Below are 23693 nucleotides of genomic sequence, written 5' to 3' on the forward strand. Positions count from 1 at the left end.
TTTTAATGATGTTTTATTGCAATACAATGACATCAGCCTGTTATGGCATCATTGGTCATTGTTATGTCGTTTGGGTATTGTATTGAAGAAACCAAAAGTGTGTTGTACAGCTCTCCCCATGCCCTTTCATATGATATCACTCGATGCGTTTTTTGTCGAGGTTTTTTAAGGTGAAGGTTGTCCCTGAGACCTAACAATGATGATGAAGTTCAAATGAGTAGTATATTGTTGTGAAATTTAAAAATGATTCATAAAAAATGTGGGTAAGCTTTTTCACTGATTTTGAAATTTGTTGTGACTCTGACCTTGACCCAATTTTCACCAAAATTTAATCAGCTCGAGTTGTTATTAGTTTCTACTATCACACAAAATTTGACAGTAATGTTAGACAGACAACAAAAAGTAACTGATTAAATATTTCCTCTCTTCAAGGGGAGAATAATGTGATGCAGTCACCTAGCATTGGGGAAAAAATGTGGGTATTAGGAAAGAAAACAGTTTCCATGTCCATTTCCATAGTCCTTTGGTGCTCCGTTTGTTGATTATCCCAAAGGAGTCATTAAGAGGCTTTTCTCTGTCTGGAGCCATGGCATAGATTTTATCACAAAGGACGGTTCTGAAATCATATCTGAAAGCTTTGGAATCCCAGTGAATCCATATGGACTTAACAAAGAGTAAACTCCATATGTCTACTTACATTTTGTATATATGGAAGCTAATGATCCATGTTTTCTCGTTTTTTATCTGTTAGTCTGTTTTCCTAGTCAGTTGTTATTATTTCTGCATTTTTCCATATTTTTCTTTCAAAGTTATTTCTTTCTGTTTATATTTTGATTTTTTTTTCTCATTTCAGCTTCTTCATGGAAATATTTTCATGCCAATATTTTAAGTATTTCATGTTCTGTTTTTTTGTTTTGGGTTTTTTTTTTTTTATCTTTATGCCTTGCCCCAACAGAAACGCGTTGTCCAGCTGGATTTAGTGTGTACTTTTGATGGCAACATCACATTTAATCAAACTCAATTTGTTTGACTGTAATGCTACGTTTACACCTTGAGCGAAGAGCAGATTAAAACCTGCTGTCTTTGGATGATTGAATTAGAACATGTTATTAAAAAGGATAATGAGTATGTGAGAGCAAACATTAGGCTTTGATTACTACTCTCATCAAGAGGTAATATTTATCTAAGTGAAAAAACAGCTTATTAAATGTGCAAGCTTATCAGGCAAATAGTATTGGTAAATTAACCACCAGCGCTATCTCAACCCTCCGGATTTTGTTTGCCTATAAACGAGCTATTTTCCAGCCCTCGTTTAGAACAGGCATCTCTCCCCCCAGACCCAAGAAAGGGAACATGAAATGTGTGTATGTTTGATGTAGTCAAATTACTTATGTTAATGTGTTGGTAATTAAAAGCTTTATACATGGTCTTCCATACCTTCGAGCATATTTCTCACATCTCTGAAAACAGTGTTGATTTTAGTGTTTGACTCAAAGAAGTAGACAGCTGTGCATACTGCAATGCACAAGCAAGGTTCATTGGAGAAGTCACAGTGACCGAATTGAGCTTTCGATGCCTGAAAATTATGTATGCATGCATAAGTGTTTCATCTAGGAAAATGTATGCAAAGTAATGGGAACAGTAGCAGCAGCAGTGATGGGTAAAAATAGATCCCATATATCGTCATATACAGTAAAACCTATGAGGTAAGTGGCGTAAATATGAGTCTAAATATAAACCTCATACACACAAACATACACAAACACACACACAAGGGCAAACTCTGCAGCTCGTGGAGAGTCTGACGCTGCATTGTAAGCGAACTGATTTGAGAGCCCTTTTTTCCCAGGCAGGTAATTTGATTCTTTGAGGTCGATGTTGTGTGGGTTTGGGGTCGCCCATGTAGCCAGTCCCCACTCTAATAAAACCTGAGAGCGCTGCAGAACCAGGAGGCTAAAACCCCCCATTAACTTCTTTCCCATCAACATGGGGACAGGTAACCTAATGACCCTGCAAAGCTGCAATGCTCCCTAATCATGTGACCTGGGAGTTGCAGAGCTGATGACTAGGCAGCTGGAGCTTGACATCATACCAGGAAAAAACCTACCTCTAGGAATATGAGGAAAACAGATTGTTAGTTTGTTAATGATTTTTTTTTTTTTTTTACTTGAATGTGGTATGGACTGAGATGGTCTTGCTGGCACTCTCTTTAACCTTAATCCAGAGAAGAATATCTGAACAACTACATGTGTTCTCCAAAAGTTGATTCTGTTCATCTGGACGTAGCGTTTTGTGGGAGAAACGTTTCGTCACTCATTCAAGTGACTTCTTCAGTCTCAGCTGACTGCAGGTTTCCCCAATCTTATAAACAGTACATTTGCATAATGACTGAAACCAGCCCACTGAAGGAACTAAATGTGTTACTGTCCAAATTTGGTTTGAATACAGTCTAATATAAACAAAGTGTCTCATAAAGAAGCAGAAAGAAGCAGGAAGCTATTATAACTTCCAGATTGCGTCTGTGCTCTGTATAGCATCAATCTTGGGATTTGAAATGACCACACAGTTTTCCTTCAGTGCCACACTTGGGACTAAATTAATATTGCGCAACTATGTTGTTAATTTTGTCCATGTTTTGTATGGAATGCTATGACCTGTGAGGCCTGCTAGCAGATCTTGAATTAATACTAACTCTTTCTTTTTCTTCCCTCATTTTTACCCCATTCTTTCCTCCTCTCTCCCCGACCCTCTACACTCTTATTATTTTTCCTTTAGTGGGATGCAATCACAGAGATGGACGAGCACAACCGACCCATCCATACTTTCCAGGTTTGCAATGTGATGGAGCCCAACCAAAACAACTGGCTTCGCTCCAACTGGATTTCACGACAGGCAGCCCAGAAGGTCTACGTGGAGCTCCGCTTCACCTTGCGCGACTGTAACTCAATCCCTTGGGTGTCTGGCACCTGCAAGGAGACCTTCAATCTATTCTATCATGAGACAGATGAGGCACACGGTGTCAAGTTCAGGCCTGCGCAGTACACCAAGATTGACACCATTGCTGCTGATGAGAGCTTTACTCAGATGGATCTTGGAGATCGGATCCTCAAGCTCAATACGGAGGTGCGGGAGGTGGGACCCATAAACAGGAAAGGCTTTTATCTGGCTTTCCAGGACATTGGCGCTTGCATTGCATTAGTGTCTGTGAGGGTTTACTATAAGAAATGTCCATTTACACTGAGGAACCTGGCCTCATTTCCAGACACAGTGCCCCGCGTGGACTCTTCTTCACTGGTGGAAGTGAGGGGGGCCTGTGTTGACCATGCTGAAGAAAGAGACACACCCAAACTGTTCTGTGGAGCTGATGGAGACTGGTTGGTTCCCCTGGGAAGATGTGTCTGTAGTGTTGGGTATGAGGAGATTGATGGTTCATGTGTTGGTAAGTTTTCCAAGTTTTGTATATTTTAACTTGCTTTTCATTCTGCTCAGTGAAGCATTTTTTGAACTCAAAGACGTTTTTAGTCAGTCTTTCCAAAGCTCTGAAAGAAAAAGAATTGATGGTGAAGGTGACGCTGCTGTAGGGTTATGAGAACCCTGCAGCTGAATGCTTTGCCCATGGGTTATTGTTAGCAGCCTCTAATTGGAAAAAAGGCTTGTTTTGTTTTTAAACTGTCTTAATACTAATGTTTTGTTCTTGGTTCTTAATTAGCTTTTACTTAGATGTCCTTACCAAACCTTGACTTTAATTAAACCCACCTTTATTAAATTATTTCCCACATTTCTCTTTCTCAAGTGGTCAGAATGATAATAAATCTCAGACTTCACCTAAATGCAAATAGCAGCGGTAATTTCAATTCATTTTGACCATCAATGTTTATTTACAACATATATATAGTAAAAAAGGACATATATATATATTTGACATAAGTATTGATGCATCCACCAGTCAGAAAGATAAGCAATGTGGACAGGTGATGATATGAAACCTGCAGTGCTTCAGTACAATTTACTTCCCATTGTACCATCACATGCAACAACTAGAGAACGCTTTATAGTCCCCACAGTCTATGTACATACTCACTCTTGCTGGTTCAAACGTCGAACAATTGCATAATATTATTGTTGTTATTATTATTTTTATTTATTAACCTTCCTATTAACCTATTAACCGTTATTGACCTTCCCTATTCATTTTGACTCATTACCCATATTTTTTTGTTGTTTGTCTTACCATTTTTACTAGCTGCTAATTTTCTCAGATAACAGAGGTGTAGTCACGTGAAAGGTTTTGAATGATTATGAATGTTATTATGGTAGCAGTAGGAGGACCTGATGCCATCTAAGGCTGTATTTGTATGTGTTTGTGTGTGTGTGTGTGTGTGTGTGTGTGTGAGCGAGAGAAAGAGAGTGTCTGTTTCAACAGCTTAAAACTGCATATTTTAGTTAGTCTGTTGTTTTTCTATCAAATTTCTAATTTTAGGGCTTTTTTAAAGCAATTTTTGAAAATTTTCAGTGTTTTTTGCCCTTTGGCTACTGTTTAAATTCATATGAAAACATTTTTACAAAACTAAACTCTGCAGTAACTTTGGTTTTGCTTTATGAAAGATTAGTGAGTAGGCTGTTTATTTTTACACAAAGTTTAAACAATTGAGAGGGTTATGAAACCAGAGGTGTTTTTCTGTGTGCTCTGGTGAAAAGCACGTATTTTCCTTACTAGCTGCTAAAATCCAAACATGATAATCTTGTTGTGGTAAATGGTGTGGTTGTAAAATTTAGTATAATGAGTGAAGCTTTAGAAAGCAGTCATAAAGTGAAACATCATACTGGGTCCAGTGTTAAAGCTGGTCCAGGCACCAAAGCTTCACCACAGGATTTTAGGATTGTGTTTTGCATGTGTGTGTCGTGGTGCTTTATACATACAGAGAAATGAACATGTGTCTATGTGTGTTGTGATGAATCATATGTGTAGGAATGTTGTTGTGTATATCTGTATTCTACCACCCGTTGTCTCAGTGGCTACCTTGGTGTGACAGATTACCTCAGCTGGCTTGGTAGCAGCTTGATCCTCAGCTCTCTGATATGAGCTTTGGGTTATCACTGACAGCACGGCTCACTGGGAATGCTACCTTCAAGAAGTTCCAATGCGACTTCTTTTCAAACCAAGTAAAGTCCTGATGTCAGGTCAACAGATACACATGTCTATAATCCAAAGGAGACAGATCCACAATCTAAAAGGTGTCCTAATGTACTTGCAAGTTGCAACTTATCAAAACCATAATATGGAATTTAACTTTATACATTTAACAAATGAAAGAATGAAAGCATCTACTAATATTTATCCTAAGAACTAACAATATACTACAATATCATGGATATAGAACACATTTTAAATTAGTAACTGATCTGAATTCACAGTTTAGCACAACAAAAGACACTGGCTCTTAACAAGTAATCCAAGCTTGTGCAATTAGTTTTGTAAAGATCAAGAAAATATGTAAGATTTACCAGAATGATCAAGATGCATAATCTATAGAAATATTGGCACAAATTAGATGCCATTGTACATGTTTGTTTCCCTCCAAAAAATAATCACCATAGACTACAGCCTTTTAAAAAACACTTTTGAGACATTTCGCTGGTTTTCTCACACCATTCAGAACCAGATGTCCTTGCACAGTTGATTACAATTCATCTTGTGACACAGGTCAGGGAGGCTTTCCAGCTGCACCTGCAGCTGCATCATAATCAACAGGCCAGGGGTGAAACTGCAGCTGTGATTAGAGTGCGTCTATCCTAAAATCATTTCTCCATTCTGCTCCTTTAATATTTCTTATGCGTTAATTGAGTGATAAAAAAGCTAGCAGAGGCAGATAAACTTGCTGTTGAAAACTTTTGGGAAAAACATTGCAAAAGAACAATTTGTGATGGATTCGTGGGCTTCTTCTTTATCTCTTCTTTAAGAGGTAAAGGAGTAATGTGGTGCATCCCTGCTGTTGGCCCTGTGCCTTTCATCTTTGACATATATATAACATAGGGGAAAATACATGTAATTACATTACATGCCATTTAGTCTGATTTGAATATAATCTTTGGAAGAACTACATGTCACATAAAAATCACAAGAAGTAGTTAAGCACCTTGGTCATTGAAGAAGACTCCTGAGGTGGCAGGTTAAATCAACCAGAACAGACATTTTGGCTCAGTGCCATTTACAAACATAAGCAGACTCAACACTGCCACCTATCAGTATCGACGCTGGCCCCTTAAAGCACAATAAATTAAAGTAATTTCCTTCTTCCTCTCCTTATCCTAAACCCCTTGCTCTCAAAGGAGCATATTTCACAGTTGGGTTAAGTCTAGCCCTTTGGGCAATGTGATGGCATTTTACTGCAATGTCAGCCCTGTAATGCAGCTCCTGTTCATTGTTCCAGCATTCAAACAGGCTTAGTTATTGAAAAGCCCCCACACAAAGTGCCACTAGAGCACCTTAGGCATTGAAGGAGAAGACTGAGGTAGCTGGCTAAAGTAATCTTTCAAGTGTTAGTTTACAACAAATTGGTAGTTTAAATGCAACAGCTGCCTTCCTATGTAGCAGATATGACCAGGTTGAACAACCTGTGATTCCAGTAGCATCCCATTCATAAATATGTGAAAAGCATAGGATTAATGTCTTTGTCATATCTATTTGCTTGCTAGTTGTTGCTATAATACAGAACTAACATTTCACATGCTAAAAGGAAGTCGCTTTCAGTGAAGTCTAAATGTTATGCATAGAACTGGAAGATGGAACAAAACTATTTAGTGGAAGAAAGTGTAGCTGTCTCTTTCCTGAAAATTGGAAGTTATATATATATATATTAAAAAAATGGAATCTTTTAAATCTATCAGATCTCAGACTGAGATCAGTTGATCAGTAAAATCTTCTTCAAGTTTTGTACACGGCAGATTACTTTGTATTATTGTTTTCCTTTGATAACCCCTACAGCAATAGCATACACAGATATCAGGCAAACATCCATCCATCCATTTCTTTCTGCTTGGGCTTAGAGCACATCCCATCTGCCTCAGGGTGGGAGGCAGGGTACACCTCCAACAGGTCACCAGTCTGTCGCACGACTAACTCACGGACACAGAAAACCATTCATGCTCACATTCACACCTACATTCAGTTTAGATGTAGCCTTGCTATGAATATCTTTGTACTATGGGAGGAAGCTGGAGTATCTGACAACCATGTAAACCTTCAGTCATCTCAAAGAAGAGATAAACTGCTCAAAGCCTGAATAAATGTTTTTACTCCACTTAGGTGAGAATGAAGGACATGCTCTCCACCCAGCTTAAGTCAAATAATCTTTTTCTTTCATTCAGACTCAGTGGATTTGGTCACAGCAGTATTTTAATCTCCTGTCCATTACCTGGATGAAGTGCCAGTGTGCTGCAGTAAGACTGAGGCTAATAAATGCCTATAACCCATATTACTGCTTGCATGTTCTTCCACATATACACTGATATAAATGGGTTTAAAATGTTCTTTAAAATTGAGATTTTTAAATCGGAATATTATATGGGCCAAATGAGACGAGTCTTTAAATGAAGTATATGAAAAATGCATACGCATAAGTCGCTTTTTTTTTTAAATTTAAGTGAAATTTGCTGGGGGATGGGGATCTTGTCAAAATTGATGTAATTATGATATATATCCATATCCATACATATATGTAGAAGTAAGCAAAAGGTCTTTATAGAGTAAACTTGAATTCATATAGTCACTCGCTGTACTATTTTGGTTGTTGTGGCTTTTACATGTTGTTGGCTGTAGTTTGGGAGGTAGAGCAGGTAAGGTACTCTCCAGAAGGTTGGTGATGCGATCTCTTTCTCCTCCAGTCTTTGTGTATCCTTCGGTAAAATGCTGAATAGGAGGGCGAGTGTGCGTGAATGTTAAACAGAAACTTAATCATAGTGCAAGCTTTGTTTGCCTAAGAAAGGAAAGCAAGCCTTTATGTTGGCTGATACAAAGTCCAACAAAATAGGAGTTCACACAGAACACAAAGGGAAGGCAGCTTGGGAACATGGATGGATGCTGGATACCATGGATACTATGGATGAATAGATGGATGGAGTTTGAGTTCAAAAATCCATCGCCCTATTGTTTTAAGAACAAGCTGTTCATACCAAGCAATTGGTATGGTAATTTACCCAAAAAGTGCTTGAATGAATGGTGTTATTGGGTGAATGAGGCATGTGATAAGTTAGAATATAAAAGCACTATATGCTGTAAAAACCAGTCCATTTACTATTTGCATCTTAGCTGATCTATTTATGGTCTTATTTATACCTTATTTTTTCTCTTGATGCAAATATTTAATATGTGTATGTTTGAGTGCATTCGGCATGTCCTTGTTGTTCATTACAAGAGGCTGTTATTTAATGCTGTATAACATACTGTATGTACCCACCTGCTCATTAGCAGTAGTCTAGGCAACTAGACTGAATGCAAGAATAGCACACATACATCTTCTTGGATGAAGAGCTCAGTCTCTCAGTGTCTCTCTTTATCTCTCTCTCCTCCATCTCTCTCTCACTCACTTTAGCTTTCATCATCTTTCCCTCTCAGTGTAAGACAATCTAGCTGATGCTGTTATCACTCAGTGTTGTACAGCAGGTCATCATGTGTTTTCGGACTCTGTGTAAGAGCACTCAGCAGTGCTATGAATAATGTAATCACAGGGTGTCTGTGTGCTTTTATTTATATGTTTGCCTGTGTTTTAGGTTGTTGTACAGTGAATCTTCCCTCTGATGATTGGGCAAAAGCAAGCTAGGATACAACTAATGTTGTGCAGCATACATTTAGAATTACTGAACAGCACATCAGTCAAATAATAATGGACACCCTTTGAAATAAAAATACCACAACATACTGTGACAGTTTGTGACCCAACCTGTACTGCTTTATAATCTGTTAAATATAAACCAGCCACTCTTCCTGTCTTTTTTTAAGGTTAATCATCTTGAGACAGCAGACAAGCTCTTTAACCTCCTAGGACCTGGTGTCCACATATGTGGACATCGCATTTTTGGGTTATTTAGACCAAAATACTTAATTTTGCTCTACAAGGGCCTGATGTCCACTTACGATAACATTATACTGCCACTGTTCTATCGAAAGTTTAAATGAATATCCTCATATGTGGCTCTCATTTTTCTTAGAAACAGAAATCAGGTTAAACAAATCTGGTAATTCTTTATTTTCACATTCATCAGGTCCCAAAATGTCCAAATATCAAAGAGAGATTAAAAATGCATGCCGTGGAAGAGTTTGGGTCTTAGGAGGTTAAATATTGGAGGGTACACACATCCAGTCTACATATGTTTTATGGACTTGGAAAAGGCATGTCCCTGTGTGTGTGTAACTGGTGCTTCTGGAGAATTGGTTATTGGGCCTGTAATGTCATTTACTCCCTATACAACGTCAAACTTCTGTCTTTGGTCTCAGGATCACATCTTTGCTATTGTTGGCTACATCAAGCAGTGATGTCTAGCTTACACTGTTGAAAAAAAGATTTCCTGCTTAAGATAGAGGATGAATTTCTGCCTCAAGTGGACTTCAAGTACCTAGGTAAAGCTGATGATTATCTTCAAAGTTATCATTACTACCCTCACAGATGACCACAAGCTGCAGGTAGTTACCAAATGAATAGGATCATGAACAGGAAATGAGTTCCCTCCAAAGAAGATCTGCCCTTAGAGAAAAGGTAATCAGCTCAGTCACTGGGCGGTGGTTCAAAGTAGGGGTGCTGCTCTGCAGCAGTGAAAGCAGTCAGTGGAGATGGTTTGGATATCTGACTGTCAAGCTTTGTTTGCCTAAGAAAGGAAAGCAAGCCTTTGTGTTGGCTGATACAAAGTCCAACAAAATAGGAGTTCACACAGAACACAAAGGGAAGGCAGCTTGGGAACATGGATGGATGCTGGATACCATGGATACCATGGATGAATAGATGGATGGAGTTTGAGTTCAAAAATCCATCGCCCTATTGTTTTAAGAACAAGCTGTTCATACCAAGCAATTGGTATGGTAATTTACCCAGTTCCAGGATGGCACTGGCTCTACGTCAAGTGTCAGAGGTGGGCTACACTTAAGTAATTGCACAGGTAAAAGGAGCAGCTGTGTTAATGTTAAATGGCATGCTCGTATAAACATCTTGACAAAAGTTTCACCAATAAGACATTTTCAATTACAGCATGAAGATAGTCAGACAACAATTACAGCACATATCCTTCACTCTGTCAGCTCCCCCAAATGAGATGTCAAACACACACACACGTACACACATACTCACACAAAAGACACATGCACACAAATGAGGGCGTGGGTGGAAGGCAAAGACTCCCATAATGAATAGCATAAAACACACATATAAAAATATAACCCATAGAGCACACCAAACAACAAAACAACAACAAGTCCAATATGCACTCAAGCATTCACAACAATGTGATAATGCAAGCGACAATTTTGCTCTCACAAAACACACACGAGGAGACACACCAGGGGGTTCGAGCTGGCATCAGCAACAGAGCTGTTTACAGACGGGCCACACGGCAGGGAGACACTGTGACATTTCAGAAAAGGATGGTTTTAGTTTAACAAGCATTGCACTTCAGGCTTAATTGGGAGTGTCTGGAATGGGAGAGAGAGAAACAGAGTGTGTACGTACCCCGGTAGCGGGTCAAAGTCTGTCTGATGAATTTAATCCCACCTCACTCAGCATCAGCGCTGACATGTCATGACCATAGGATGTCATGCCTTGCTTCTTTTTTTTTTAACTGAGCACCGTTTGACAGTTGCATTGTAAGAAAATTGCTTGCAGCAGATATAAGAGCAACAGAGTCATGATGAAGGCACATGTGGATATATCAAAGGCCAGATTTCCTGTTTCTCATTTGTCACAATGAATTGTCCTTCGTTAATAATTTTGACATACTAATCCACTGTCTCCAAAAATTACAAACAAGAGCATCTTTGATCACTCTGATTATTTCTGTTTGTTTTTTCAATTCACAGTTCTGTTAAATCTACATTTGTTTGAATAGACATCACACAGTATGGGTGAACTTAAATGCCTGGGGTTTTGTTTGTCGTCTACACAGTCATTGTATTAGACTTTATTTATGCTGTTCCCACAAAGGATATAATTGAAATCTCCTTGATGCATTTGGTATGCTAATGTACATTTCCCCCTGAGCTGTCATTAAGCTCAATGCACCACTAAAAGGCACTGAGTTTCGCTACTAAAGGCTTGGGGTGGTTTGAATTATGTCCAGTGTAAATTCTTTCTGTCAGGCCACGGCCTCATTGTGCATCACTACCTGCTGTCACATAAGCAGAGAATAATCACTGAGAATATTAAAAATAAATCATCAGACATTATTCCAGATTAAGAAAAAAATCAGTGTGATACATTATGTTATATCTATCTATCGATCGATCGATAGATAGATATAGATATATATGCGTGTGCATGTGTGTTATAATAAAATCAATTAATCTGTTAACCTAACCTAAATAAATGTATAAATAGAGGTGATTTGACTGAGTTGCTCATTTTCACCATTCAATTGCACTGGAAAATACAATGGTGTTTTTGAATGAATGTTTTCACCTTGGAGGCCGAAAGAAAATTGCACTTACTAATTCTTAAAACTGTGTCTTACTTTAGACCTTCACTGTGCAGAATGATGTGGTTGAGGTTAATAAGTTACTGTCAAGGCAGACATACTTTTTTGGTAAGAAAATGGAAATTTGGGGCAAGATTGCCATCTAAAAATTCTCGCTAGAAGATTAAAAAAACCTGTAGTGAATAACCGCTTCATAGAAAATATTCCACAAGTCTGAGTAATCTGACTGGAGCTATCATACAGTACTTCATATTCTGTGTGATGCAATTACCTTTGAGGTTTATCTCTTTGAGGTGGTAAGGTCTATATATCCCTGTGAGGACCAATTTTTGATAGCCCATTGTTCTTGTAAGGATGTTGTAGGTGTTGAACTAATGGCTGAAGATAAATAATGTTATATAATAATATGGAGCTGTTTAATATTAAGTATTAAGAAAAATTAAGAGACTAGAAAAAGTTTGAAGTTTGTTTGTGATCATAATTATTGTTATTACATTTTATAGAACGATGCATCTTATTTAATATTTAAATCCACTGTGCTAAGCGTTTTGGAGAAGAAAAACATGTTGATAGATAAGTGTGTGTTTATATATATATATATATATATATATATATGACCATGACTGTTCTTTCTTTATGGTTCCTCCGCAGCTGCCTCTATTTGCTCATTTACAACACATATCAATTACATTTCCCTAGACTGCTGGTGCTTTACCTTCCTCTGTCTCTCTTTAAATCAGTCACTTGATGAGCATTAGAGGCTCTCGTGTTGTCGCTCTTCAATCTGTAATTGAGAACAAATGTGGAGAGGGAGAGTGTTTAATTGGGGTTGTCAAGCAGGAGGCGGGTTTGTTGGGCACCTAGAGATCTCCTCATCTCTTTCCATTTTAACTGTTTAAAGAATAAATTATGCAGATTGCAGTTTTTGCAAGTCCTAGTTGCGATGTGAACTTGCGGTGACTTCTGCCTCGCTTTTTTCCCCCCCTTCCTTGCCGAGAGTTACTTCAAAGCCTGAAAGTGATCAAAGACAGTTGAAAAAATAAATTCCCCAACGTACCGGCACCCTGCATACATACATACAGCTTCTGCATGTCTCAACACCACACACTCTCTCAGCCAGAAAACAAAAGGAAGCGACACCGTCTAATGTCTTCTTCTTCTTTTTTTCCTTATTTTGTCTCCTCAAGCACAGTCCTGTCAAACATTGCAACATTTCAATTGATTTCTCTTTTCCCTTGTGCCTGTTCTATTTTAGTACATAAGCCAAGAGACTGAATTAGTCATTAAAGGGTATGTATAGTATGACATGGCCCAGATAACACATCACAGGCCTCCAATGAAGAGCAGACTTGTCATAAATAAAAGTACGTTTTAGGAGCTGGAGACAGCTTCTCCCAAGTAAAAAAGGAAAAAAATATGAAGAGGGGAAAAAAACAGGGGTTATTGAGGGTTCAGCTTCAGTGATTACTGCATTTTATTTCGGTACCAGTTTGTTTACACAACAGATATAAAGTAAAAAAAACATAATAACTCTGGTGTCCAATAACTAAAACGTATACACGTTTCATCTGTAATGCCATAAATAACCATTTTGTTTAAAATAGGGTTTTGAAACTAAACAAATCTCTGATCCAGCTTCTCTTATAGGCTGAAGGACTGTATGCATGAACTCCTTGACTCACAGTGTCAACGATACAAATGCTTATGTAATGTGCAACCTGGCTCCATAACTGCACATGGATCACTACAATATTGCATAGCCCATCCGTGCATTTGCGTTTTTTGTTCCTGATTATTTTAATTCATGGCTATTAAAATAACAAATCACAGTATGAATAAAATAACAGCTGGAAGGCACCATAGAATTAAAATTCAGTACATAATAAAATTTAAAGCCTGCATCACCAATTTAGAAGAAAAATATACCCATTTGGTGTTGAAATAATGTCACATTTGTACATCGTGGGTCAGGTGAGGATTTTATTATTTATTCTTTATTTCTTTACACCTGATTTCTCTTTCAAGCTCTCTTTTAACCTACTTAAGCCAGCAGGTATTATGTGGCACAAGTGACAATACAGCACGGTCCTTTTATGGACTGCTCAGACGTGTCAGATAGTGTTGAAAAAGTGTAAACTGCAATCCTGTTTGGCTGGTTTCAGTATCAAAACATACATGATGATTATATAAATGTTGCTCAGGAGAGCAATATATGCTGTACGTCATGGGAACAGAAGTTTGTTTTTCTTTTTTGTTGGACAAATTTAAACTAAGACACTTCAGAATACAGTCAGCTCTGCCTCTAGTGAACAATAAACTCAAACACCAGTGCTGGAGCTGTCCATATTTTCATGCACAAAGGATAATTCAGACTAGTAGACTTATTGGTTTTGGATAACAGTGAAGATCTTTGCAAAGAAATTCTAAGTCTGCCTTAGAACAAGGACCTTAACAAGGGCCAACTAACTGGGATTTTAAATATTTCTGTGCAGGATATTTGACAGGACAAAATTTTAAAAAATCCTAAAATTGCCTCTAGGTTAAAAAACATCACCATGTTAAAGCATTTATTAAGACAAGTTGGTGGTTTTGCTACTTGCATACAATTTTGTCCTAAATATTTTGCAGTTATGAATTTATAAGCATGTATCCCCATACATGAAGTCAATCAAAATGTAATATTTCTTCAGCAAAAGGGGGTCATTGAGAGTACATTTATTGCTGTTTGAACTGAATATTGCCATTTGGCAAAATGTGAGCATGTGTATCCAACTTGACAAAAATGTCAGCTCAGTGACAGTAGTTTCACCTCTTTTTTTTATACTCTTCCTCACTCTATCCCTCTATCTTCTCATGTATGACCAGTGCGGAAAGTGAGCCAATGACCTCAGGGTACGAAAGGCTTTAACTAGCACTAGGTGTCTCTCAATCTGCCAGACTGCTACAGCCAAGCTTGTTAGTCACACTGGTGGAACTGCACACACACATACACATGCACAAGAGTACCATGGACAGACATAATCCAGCCACTGAACGAGGCAAGCAGTGATAGCAGAATTGGGTCAGTTCGAGAGAAGACTGTGGTGTGAAACCATTTCCCTTGGGGTGGATTGAGGTCTGAACTTTGGCTGACCCCCTGAACAAGTACAGCCACACAATGAAACCTCAGAATCTGAATCTGTTTGAATTAATGCTAACAACTTCACTGATCAGGCTAGAATGGAGGCTTAAGCCCCAGGAAGAGTATTTTGGACATGGATAAAGTAGTGTAGCTGTAATTGGGTTTTCTTCATGCTAAGATTAACGAGAGGAAAGGAAGTTAAAAGCTGAGGAGCTGGGAATGAAGGTAAGTCACTTCTCTTGTGGTTTATACTTCACTTTCACATTAAAATAACTGCTCTTCTATTTGTGTATTTTTATTTCTGGGGGGAAGAGTTACATGACTTTAGACTCTTGCCAAAAACAACTTTAAAAGAAGTGTAGATCCTAATTTGGGACCTTCATCATGATGGTTACAATAATAAGCACATTGTTAAAGTTTGGATGTTATCATGGGACAATCAGCCACTTCTCCGTTCATATTTTTCAGCTCACTGCTTTGAATAGTCTGAAATTATATAGCACATTTTTGTCATTTGTTATTATGAAGTCTAAAGGGTATAGTTTGTGCTTTAGAAATACTACTCTGATGCTATTAGTGATGCAAGAACCCACAAAAGAATAAAGACCTGAATCTATAATCTCAATAGAGGGACAGTAAGATGTCCATAATAAGCCATCAGCTATATCAAACAACCTGGGAGAGACCTGGTCTAACTGTGGTCTGCAAAAGAGCAAGAATAATGGAAGAAAGTAATGGAGTAATGGAAGAAAATTAAGAGACAAACATGCAAAACCCTTACTGTATTTCTTCTGTTATTTTTGTTTCCGCATTTTCACCAATGTGCTATTTAAGGTTGCAATTTAAGTGGTAGTGCTGGCCCACAAATCAGCACAATGTTAGAATATTGCCTTATACAGTCATTTAAACTGTCATTACTCTTTACAATGATAACATTTTGTGCCATTAGACTTCAGCAACCAGTCAAACAGATGGTTCATCTGAAATTCAGATAGCCCCCAAAAATGCAGTAAAATAAAAGTAAAGGCCAATAGTTACAGAGATAAAGGAGAACTACAGTCTTACATTTAGATTTGTGTGTGTGTGTGTGTGTGTGTGTGTGTGTGTGTGTGTGTGTGTGTGTGTGTGTGTGTGTGTGTGTGTGTGAGAGAACTGAAGGATGAGGACGAGCAGCTGTAATATTACTTTGTTCGCTTTTTGTTTTTTCTCCTTTTAATTACTTGTGTTTGGGTTGTCAATAAGTGTCCTTTGTGTGAATACTTTATGCATTTATGTGTGCATGGAATTCAATGCCTTTTTGAATGCTATCAGCATTTGTTGTCTTGTTTACTTTGTGCATATTTGTTTTCATATGTGCTTTTTCGTCTGTGTGTGTTTGTGCGGTTGTGCGTCTTTATTATCTATTACCAGCTGCAGCTAGTAGGCAGCTCATCCCACTCCTTACATTAAAGGTGATGTATGCTTATTGAGCAGCCACAGGCAGAGACTGGAGGCCTGATTTATAAACCAATACAGCTTGTTTTATGGGGGATTGATCTGCCTGTGTCTCCATCAGTGAAGCATTCTCCTTGTCTTTATTCAGAGTGACAGCAGGTAATAAAGGTATGGTAGTCAAAGAGAACAATGAAAGTGTTTACAATTACACTTCTTAGTGGCATCACCTTTACTGACATTCATATATTAAAGTGTATTGTAGACGTGTTGAAAAGTTAGAAACTTTATTGTTCTAGAAAAACACAATCAAGCGAACCATATAGCTGCATTTTAAGATTATTGAAAGTACGTTTTCTTCTCAAAACAAAAGCATTCAGTGAAATTTGGAGAAAAAAATTATAATACATTAATACATTTATATCAAGAATCAGCAAAAATACATTATTCATTATACTATGGTATTGTGACACTATTACACAATATATACTATGTGAAGTCCCCATATAAATGCCATATAAATCCTAAAATCTGAGCTTTAGAAGCTACAGTAAGTGTGAGAAAGTGTTTCAAAGGGCCTAAACTTTCTTCTACAGCAGTCAAACTGTATTATCACATTATTCTGCAAAGACAATATAGCATTATCCTGCAAAGAACCAGAATCAGCTGATCATCTTTCTGTAATAATGATCATGGTAATCAGAATGATATTGTTATTATGTTGTATAATATTATAACAGAACAATGCTTACAGCATATTTATTCTTCCAAGCACAGTATATAGTGGAGATTTGTGCAAGATAAATTCCAAAGATATTTTTTATGAATAAAATAATATTAGAAAGTTACAGATTCCTGAGTACTGCAACTGTTGGGCAAATCTGCTGAATATTTTCAACATCGCTTTCTCCTCCTTTTCTTCATCTGCCTCCTCCTCCACTACCATCTCCTAAACTCTTAAACACATCTGTCAGAAGTGAGTTTCATTGACTTATTGACCTGTATCAGACTTCTTTCACTTAGCTTTAAAGCCTTCTCACAAATAAATAATAACTTCACAGATAGCATTTTGCGACCTGAGGTAAACACTGGACAGTTTACTACAGGTGAACCTGAAATGTCGCAAAATATTTGACACGTATAGACTCAGAGTATCATTGCCAGTGCCATACAGCAAGAGAATAATTAAAGTTATACCAAAGACATCATGAGAGAGAGAGATAAACGACAGCCAGTACCAAGAAACATGAAACCCTCTACTGATACAAGGTCATAGTAGATGCTGGAAACAGTTTTAGCTGTCTTTTGGTGAGCATATCAACTAGTTGTAATCAGGTAAGTGCTTGCTTATCAGGACTTTAACTAAGTTGCACAGTGCTCATTCAGTTTGTTCATTGAGTTTGTTCCTCTCTGTGGCTAAAAATTGATTTTACTGTGAATTTTAAGAATAAAGTATTGTGAAGGCGCTCTAAGATGAATTGAATTATTACATATATTTTATATTCCCTGAAGAATTTGTTAAATGATGTTGCATTTAATAAGCAACTCTTGAGACATTTTGTAAATAAATTGCAATTACCTTTGAGTGATCCCCCAAAGTAATTGTTAGTTGTTTTGTTGTCCATCCACTGTAATGGTGAAGTGTAAAAAGCTGGAAACATTAAAAAAAAAAAAAAGCCAGAGCTCTGGAAATTGTGAGTTATGTGGTTGCTGTCCCAGAACAGGGTTGTTCCCCTCCCTAAACCTGCTAAACTAATAAAGTTCCCAAAGTCATTTTTTGTGTGCATATACACAACTGTTACATCTGGTCTAAGGGCCGTGCGTGGATGAGCACATGGATTGGAATAATTTTCTCCTGAGCATTAACAGCAGCTCAACCAGATCATGGATAGTAATTAACATTATGTGGGTGTCAGGGCACACAAAGACCCCACAGTGTAAGACCCAAACCTTTCCAGGCAACTACCGTCTGTCTGCTGTCATGCACGCACACTGATAACTCTTTCTCTTTGTCTCCCTCACACACACACACACACACACACACACACACACACACACACACACCTGCATTCAGAATCAATGAAGAGGCCACTTACTGGCCACCTGGTTCTCTCTCTCGGTTTCTTTTTCTTTGTCATCTTTCAATCAATCCAAGTTAAAAAGAAATGGCACTGTTGGTGAAAAATACCTGCAGCAGCTGTGGTTTTCAAAGCCCCAGACACAAGAAAGGACACAAATGCACAACACACGCAAACACACAAACATGGTCTCAGGCTCTCAGTAAAGGGTTCAGGAGTAACAGTAGAGATACAGTTCAGGGGTATGAAAAACAGACTTCTCGCTGTTTTGCAATTCATTAAGGGTTTAATGTTAATCTTTATAGTTACACTTTAATTGTCACAGATTTGTAATTAGTGCTGACATGTGACACAAAGAAAGCCAGCTTTTCTCACAGTGCATAGTGGAACTAAAAAGTAGTTTCGTACAAAATACATTTAGAATTAAAAGACACAAGAAAAAGGCATAAAAGTGCTCCACTAAACGCTGAAAGACACACCAGGGTATGTGCTGTAATCCCCACACCTTTCTTCCTTCTGCTTATCCTATTTTTGTTTTACCTGTTTCATGTGTCTCAGGTGTTATGCTGAGATCATTATCAGTTCATTACATTAGTATATGCTCCCACCCTAAACATCCAACAGATGGTATGATAATAATCTCATTTTCCTGAAGATGTGATGAGTCATTTAGAAATAGACTGAAATGCATGGAACAAACTAAGACCTTGTGTTTTTCTAAGATTTATATAGTTTTAAAGTCAAGGAGACCAAAGAGTCCATCATAGGTCATAGTGGATAGAGACAGTATGACTGAAAGCAGCTGCCCAATTCAAGTATCCCAGCCCAAAAAAACACAAAGCCCTTAAACTTTTATGTGCTTTATGGACTTACAGTTTTCATATTTTTACAATTTAAGCATAACCATGGGGGTTTCTGCATTTGTCAGAAATCACTATTTAAATATGGTGTAATTTATCAGAGCAACTTATTTTAATATTATCTCCCAGCTTGCAATATATCCGTAAGTATATCTTCTATCTCTCGTTGTTTTCTTTTTTTTTTTTTTTCATTCATTGCATTGGTTTTCAGTCTGTTGTACATTTCATAGCATCTGGTTTTCCCGGAGAAACAAAAGAATTTGCTGTATGTCTCAAGGAGACAGAGAGAGATTTACTGGCACCTTACTTTGGTCTGTTTTATGTGGATAGTTTCCTAACATGTGCAGGTTGCTCTGCAGGGAAGAGAAAATGCTCTCTGTCATCAGGCTAAAAGGAGAGGAGGGAATGTTTGGGGCTGTAGCCTTTTTGTGAGTTCCCCATAAGGATACTGCTTCAAAGTGCATTAGGGGCAAACCTCAGTCTGTTTGTGGAATTCTGCAGGTGAGAGAAAAGAAGAAAGGGAGAGAAAACAAAAGCTTTACTGAATTTGGTTGAAGGGCTTTTAGTCCTCTATTTGACATGGCTTTCAGGTGTAAACTTTTCAGGAGGGTCACCTACAAGGAAAACAGGTGTTTATCAGAAGTCACAGCTGCCCCAGCTTTTAACAAAAGTAACTGTTGTATCTTAATGGCAATATCAGGTCCCCATGCGTTAAACTAAGCTCCATAGCCAAACTCTGACAGAGTAATATGTAAGCAGCAGGACCTTTTGGCAAGTCAACTATATCTTGAGTTGCCAAAAGTAGTGGCTTTTTGAAATGATGATGCTATTGTGTATAACCTTTTTGTAATATTTGGATTCTAGTCCTCGTAAGAGCACCTGTTGTTTTTATAGCTGATTAGGGTTTCTCACTTTCCAATCATTATTTATAATGTATTCTCTATATTTTTAGCTCATCTACAACAAAACAGAGTATCAAGAAGTGCAGAGCCTCCCTCTGAGCTTCTCTTTCTTAAAGCAATCACACAAATATCTGGCTGCCCGGAGCCTGCCATGTTGAAGACTGAACGTCCAACACACACACGCCACACGTGCACCGAAACACAGGCAGTGTTCTGATTTGTCTGTCTGATAGTGTTGTCAGTGAGACTGGATGTCAGAGAGAAGGAATCTATTACAGGATCGATTTGGCCATGCATTTAGGTGGCAATGGGAATTTCTCATTTCACTTTTCTCTCTGTGACAATCGTCTCTTGGGACCTTTGAAAGAGGGATAAAGTGATATACTGTGATGGCTGGCAGAGGAATAAAGAAGAGGCAGGATTATGGGAGGAGGAAAAGTGTCTGTGTAGTTGTGGTCCTTTGAGAGAGTTCATGCAGCCTATGCACAGGAACAAAGTAGTGGCCAGCGGTATCACGCTTATCCGAAAAGTGCATCCATTTGAGCAAAAATGCACGCATATTACTTATTTCCGTTGTGGTTTGGCTATACATATCTCCCTTCAGAATGTTCATCTTATTTTCATCTATTTCGCACCATTGAGTGGGCCCTCTAATTGGCCAAGATGAAACACGAGTTTAGAGTTTCAGTGGCATTCTCTCATTCTTGCTTTCACTTTGCATCACTGAAAAACAAATGAACGTTGTGAAAGAGATCCATGGAAAGGGGCCCTACATTGTTGCCAGTTTACATCACAGGATGTGTGCAAATGACTTCATGTGTTTCTACCTAAATGAAGGCTTCTCATATTACCCACTCTTAATGCACATTCATGTTGTTGTCAATCAACCAAGCTCAACAGTGCTGTGCTTCCTCATTAGTGATAGAATATTAAAAACTAGCACAACTTTTTTACAAGGATTGTGGTGCTCTTTGACAAGTTTTTTAGTTGAAATATTGATATTAACAATCCATACTGTATACTGTATAGGTCAGCGGTCCCCAACTCCCGGGCCTCGGACCGGTACCGGGCCGCGAGAGTTGAGGCTCAGGTGTGAAATGTATGGTTTTCAGGGTTTTTATCGGTTTCCAGCATTATTTTGTTATCGTTTTTATCGTTAACTCGGTTTTCCTGGATCTTTTCACGTGTGTTATGAATAAATCTTCTTTTTTTCGGTACCGGTATTAGTTTTATTTTGTTGTATTTATCCGCGACACCTTAAAGGCCGGTCCATGAAAATATTGTCGGGCGTAAACCGGTCCGTGGCGCAAAAAAGGTTGGGGACCGCTGGTATAGGTGATTATTGTATAGAGATGCAAGTCTCATCCTACTGACTGGTATCTGTGCAGACTCTAGAGGTATATTTTTTGTCATATCTATCATTACACTTTTATGACGTTGTCTGTAATCATTGTTTTCTATTTCTACTTTGATTAGTTTTTGAAAATACAAATGTTTTGGGGGTCCCAGAGGAACCCAGTCAAAAGGACCTAATTCCACCTATGCAGTTTTAATGAATGGAACAATTTATTTAGTTTATATTTACCATTGATCCTGAATGAAAGTATCATACAGTATCTTGGGGGTAGGAATGCTCATTCAGTCAGTCATTTTAAAGGAGAAAGACTCCATCACTGCATTCATCATCTGAATGGTTAATTTCCCCGGAGGGAAGTTATCGGAATATTGGAGATGTTGCTGGATCGACCTGAGGCAGGTGTGGCATGCCCTGGTCATGCCACAAGTGAAAAGAAGAAATTCTGCTACACTTCAAGCTATAATCAAAGCAGCAAACACCCTCCTGGGAGTTAGGAGAACTCCATCTGTTGATGTGACTATGTAATACTTGGCCGGAAAAACTACTTGAAAAAGATGCTAGCTTTGCTCCTGAAACTCAGACAGGAATTTAGCAACTGTTTGCTCCTCCTGTCACATGCCAGCATGCCCCGAGCGTAGCATGTGGTGAACTGTTTGTTATAACTGCATTTTGTGTAAGTTTAGCTTTAGTTGTTTTTAGTAGTTTCTTATCCGTAGTAAGCTTGGCTTGTATGGCTATTCTATTCTGGTCTCCACCAGAGGTACCCTTTGTCCAAGATACTCCTCATGAAATTTATGGATAGAATTTTTAAGGGGAGGGTGTTGGGCTCGGTGATCTCAGGGTCTCGTCTCTGCTTTTCGCAGATGATGTTGTTTTAGCGGATATATCTGGCGGTGACCCGCAGCTTGCAATGAATGTGAATGTGAAGTGCTGGGAATGCGAATTAGCTCCTTTAAGACTGAGGCCATGGTTCTCAGCCAGAAAAGGGTGGAGTGCCCACTCCAGGTCAGGAACAAGATGCTGCCCCAGGTGGAAGAGTTTATTTATCTCTTGTTCACAAGTGAGGATAGAGTGGAGTAGAAGACTGAGAGACAGACTAGTGCAGCATCTGCTGTAATATGGATGTTGTAGTGGTTTATTGTGATGAAAAGAGTGCTGGGACTGAAAATGGTCAGTCTTTCCTGACTTCACCTATGGTGGTGAGCTGCAGATGACAAAAATAATGATTTGATGATTCTTATTGTTATGATGATGATGATGATGATGATTATTATTATTGCAGCAACTGATCCTAGGGACTTCCTTGGACCCTATTCAGTAGTCCATGTTATGTTAAAGGTCAGTAAGTTGAGGGTTAAACTGACTAGTGTTTACTGAAGTACAGTAAATATACTAACTGTCTATCATAGATAAATACATTACTAGGACAAATACCACAAATCCCATTGTAAGAAATCAACTGATGCTGGTTATGTCGTTAGCATCATAACAATTAAAACAATAGTTTGTACTTTCACACATGCATCACAGATACCCCAAATTATGATTAATTTATAAGTTCTATGAAGTTCAGTAGAGGTCTGAAACAACATTCAGGTAATTTAAAAATCGGGGGTGGGGGGGTGGGGGGGTTGTTATGATTGCACAAAAGAAAAACCAAGAATCAAGAAAGAAAGTATCTTTTGTATTGCGAGCGCTGACTGTCCAACGATTCATGCTGCCATAAAATTGGCAAACCATCAGCAGTTTCAAGCTGAGTAAAAGATTCTTCTGATTTTCCCTTGTCACTATATAATCTTACCTAATAGCGGTGAGAGTTTTGCATCAGGACATCGCCTGGCAGGACAGAAGAGGCCAACGGAGAGATTTAATGAAGCCTCCTCTGCTAACTAATTAAAATCCTTCCTCTCCCCTGCTCTGCCATTAAGAAATGTTTTACCAGGAAGACGGGAGAGAAGATAGCCTGGGAGGGTTTTTTTTCCTTTTAACTCTGCTGTAGTACCAGGTGTCTATGTGTGGGTGGTGTATATAGGGTAGAAAGTATGTTCAGATTTTAAACTGTGACTGTGTACATCTGTATTTGCAAATTTAACTATTGTTCCCTCCATGCTGGGTTTTTTTCTGATTTCATCCAAACTGAGGGGGTAGTTCCTAAAAACATGCACACACACACACACATACAGTAAACAGAAACACACACACACAGAGACACAGTTACAGCCAAAATGCCCCTTGAAACAGAAATGAATTCCTACCCAATATTCACTC

General features: G+C 38.3%; 1 protein-coding gene across 2 annotated transcripts in view; it reads left to right on the forward strand.

Moving 5' to 3' along the window:
- The window catches only part of LOC101465476 (ephrin type-A receptor 6), a 180133-nt gene that overhangs the window by 39281 nt on the left and 117159 nt on the right, over positions 1–23693 (forward strand). For both annotated transcript variants that reach the window (XM_004555569.4, XM_014408236.3), the window contains one exon: positions 2776–3439. In XM_004555569.4, coding sequence (XP_004555626.1) covers positions 2776–3439 — 664 coding nt within the window. The remainder of the gene's footprint in view (positions 1–2775; positions 3440–23693) is intronic.

This window comes from Maylandia zebra, linkage group LG16, assembly GCF_041146795.1.
Source record: "Maylandia zebra isolate NMK-2024a linkage group LG16, Mzebra_GT3a, whole genome shotgun sequence".
Lineage (NCBI taxonomy): Eukaryota > Metazoa > Chordata > Actinopteri > Cichliformes > Cichlidae > Maylandia > Maylandia zebra.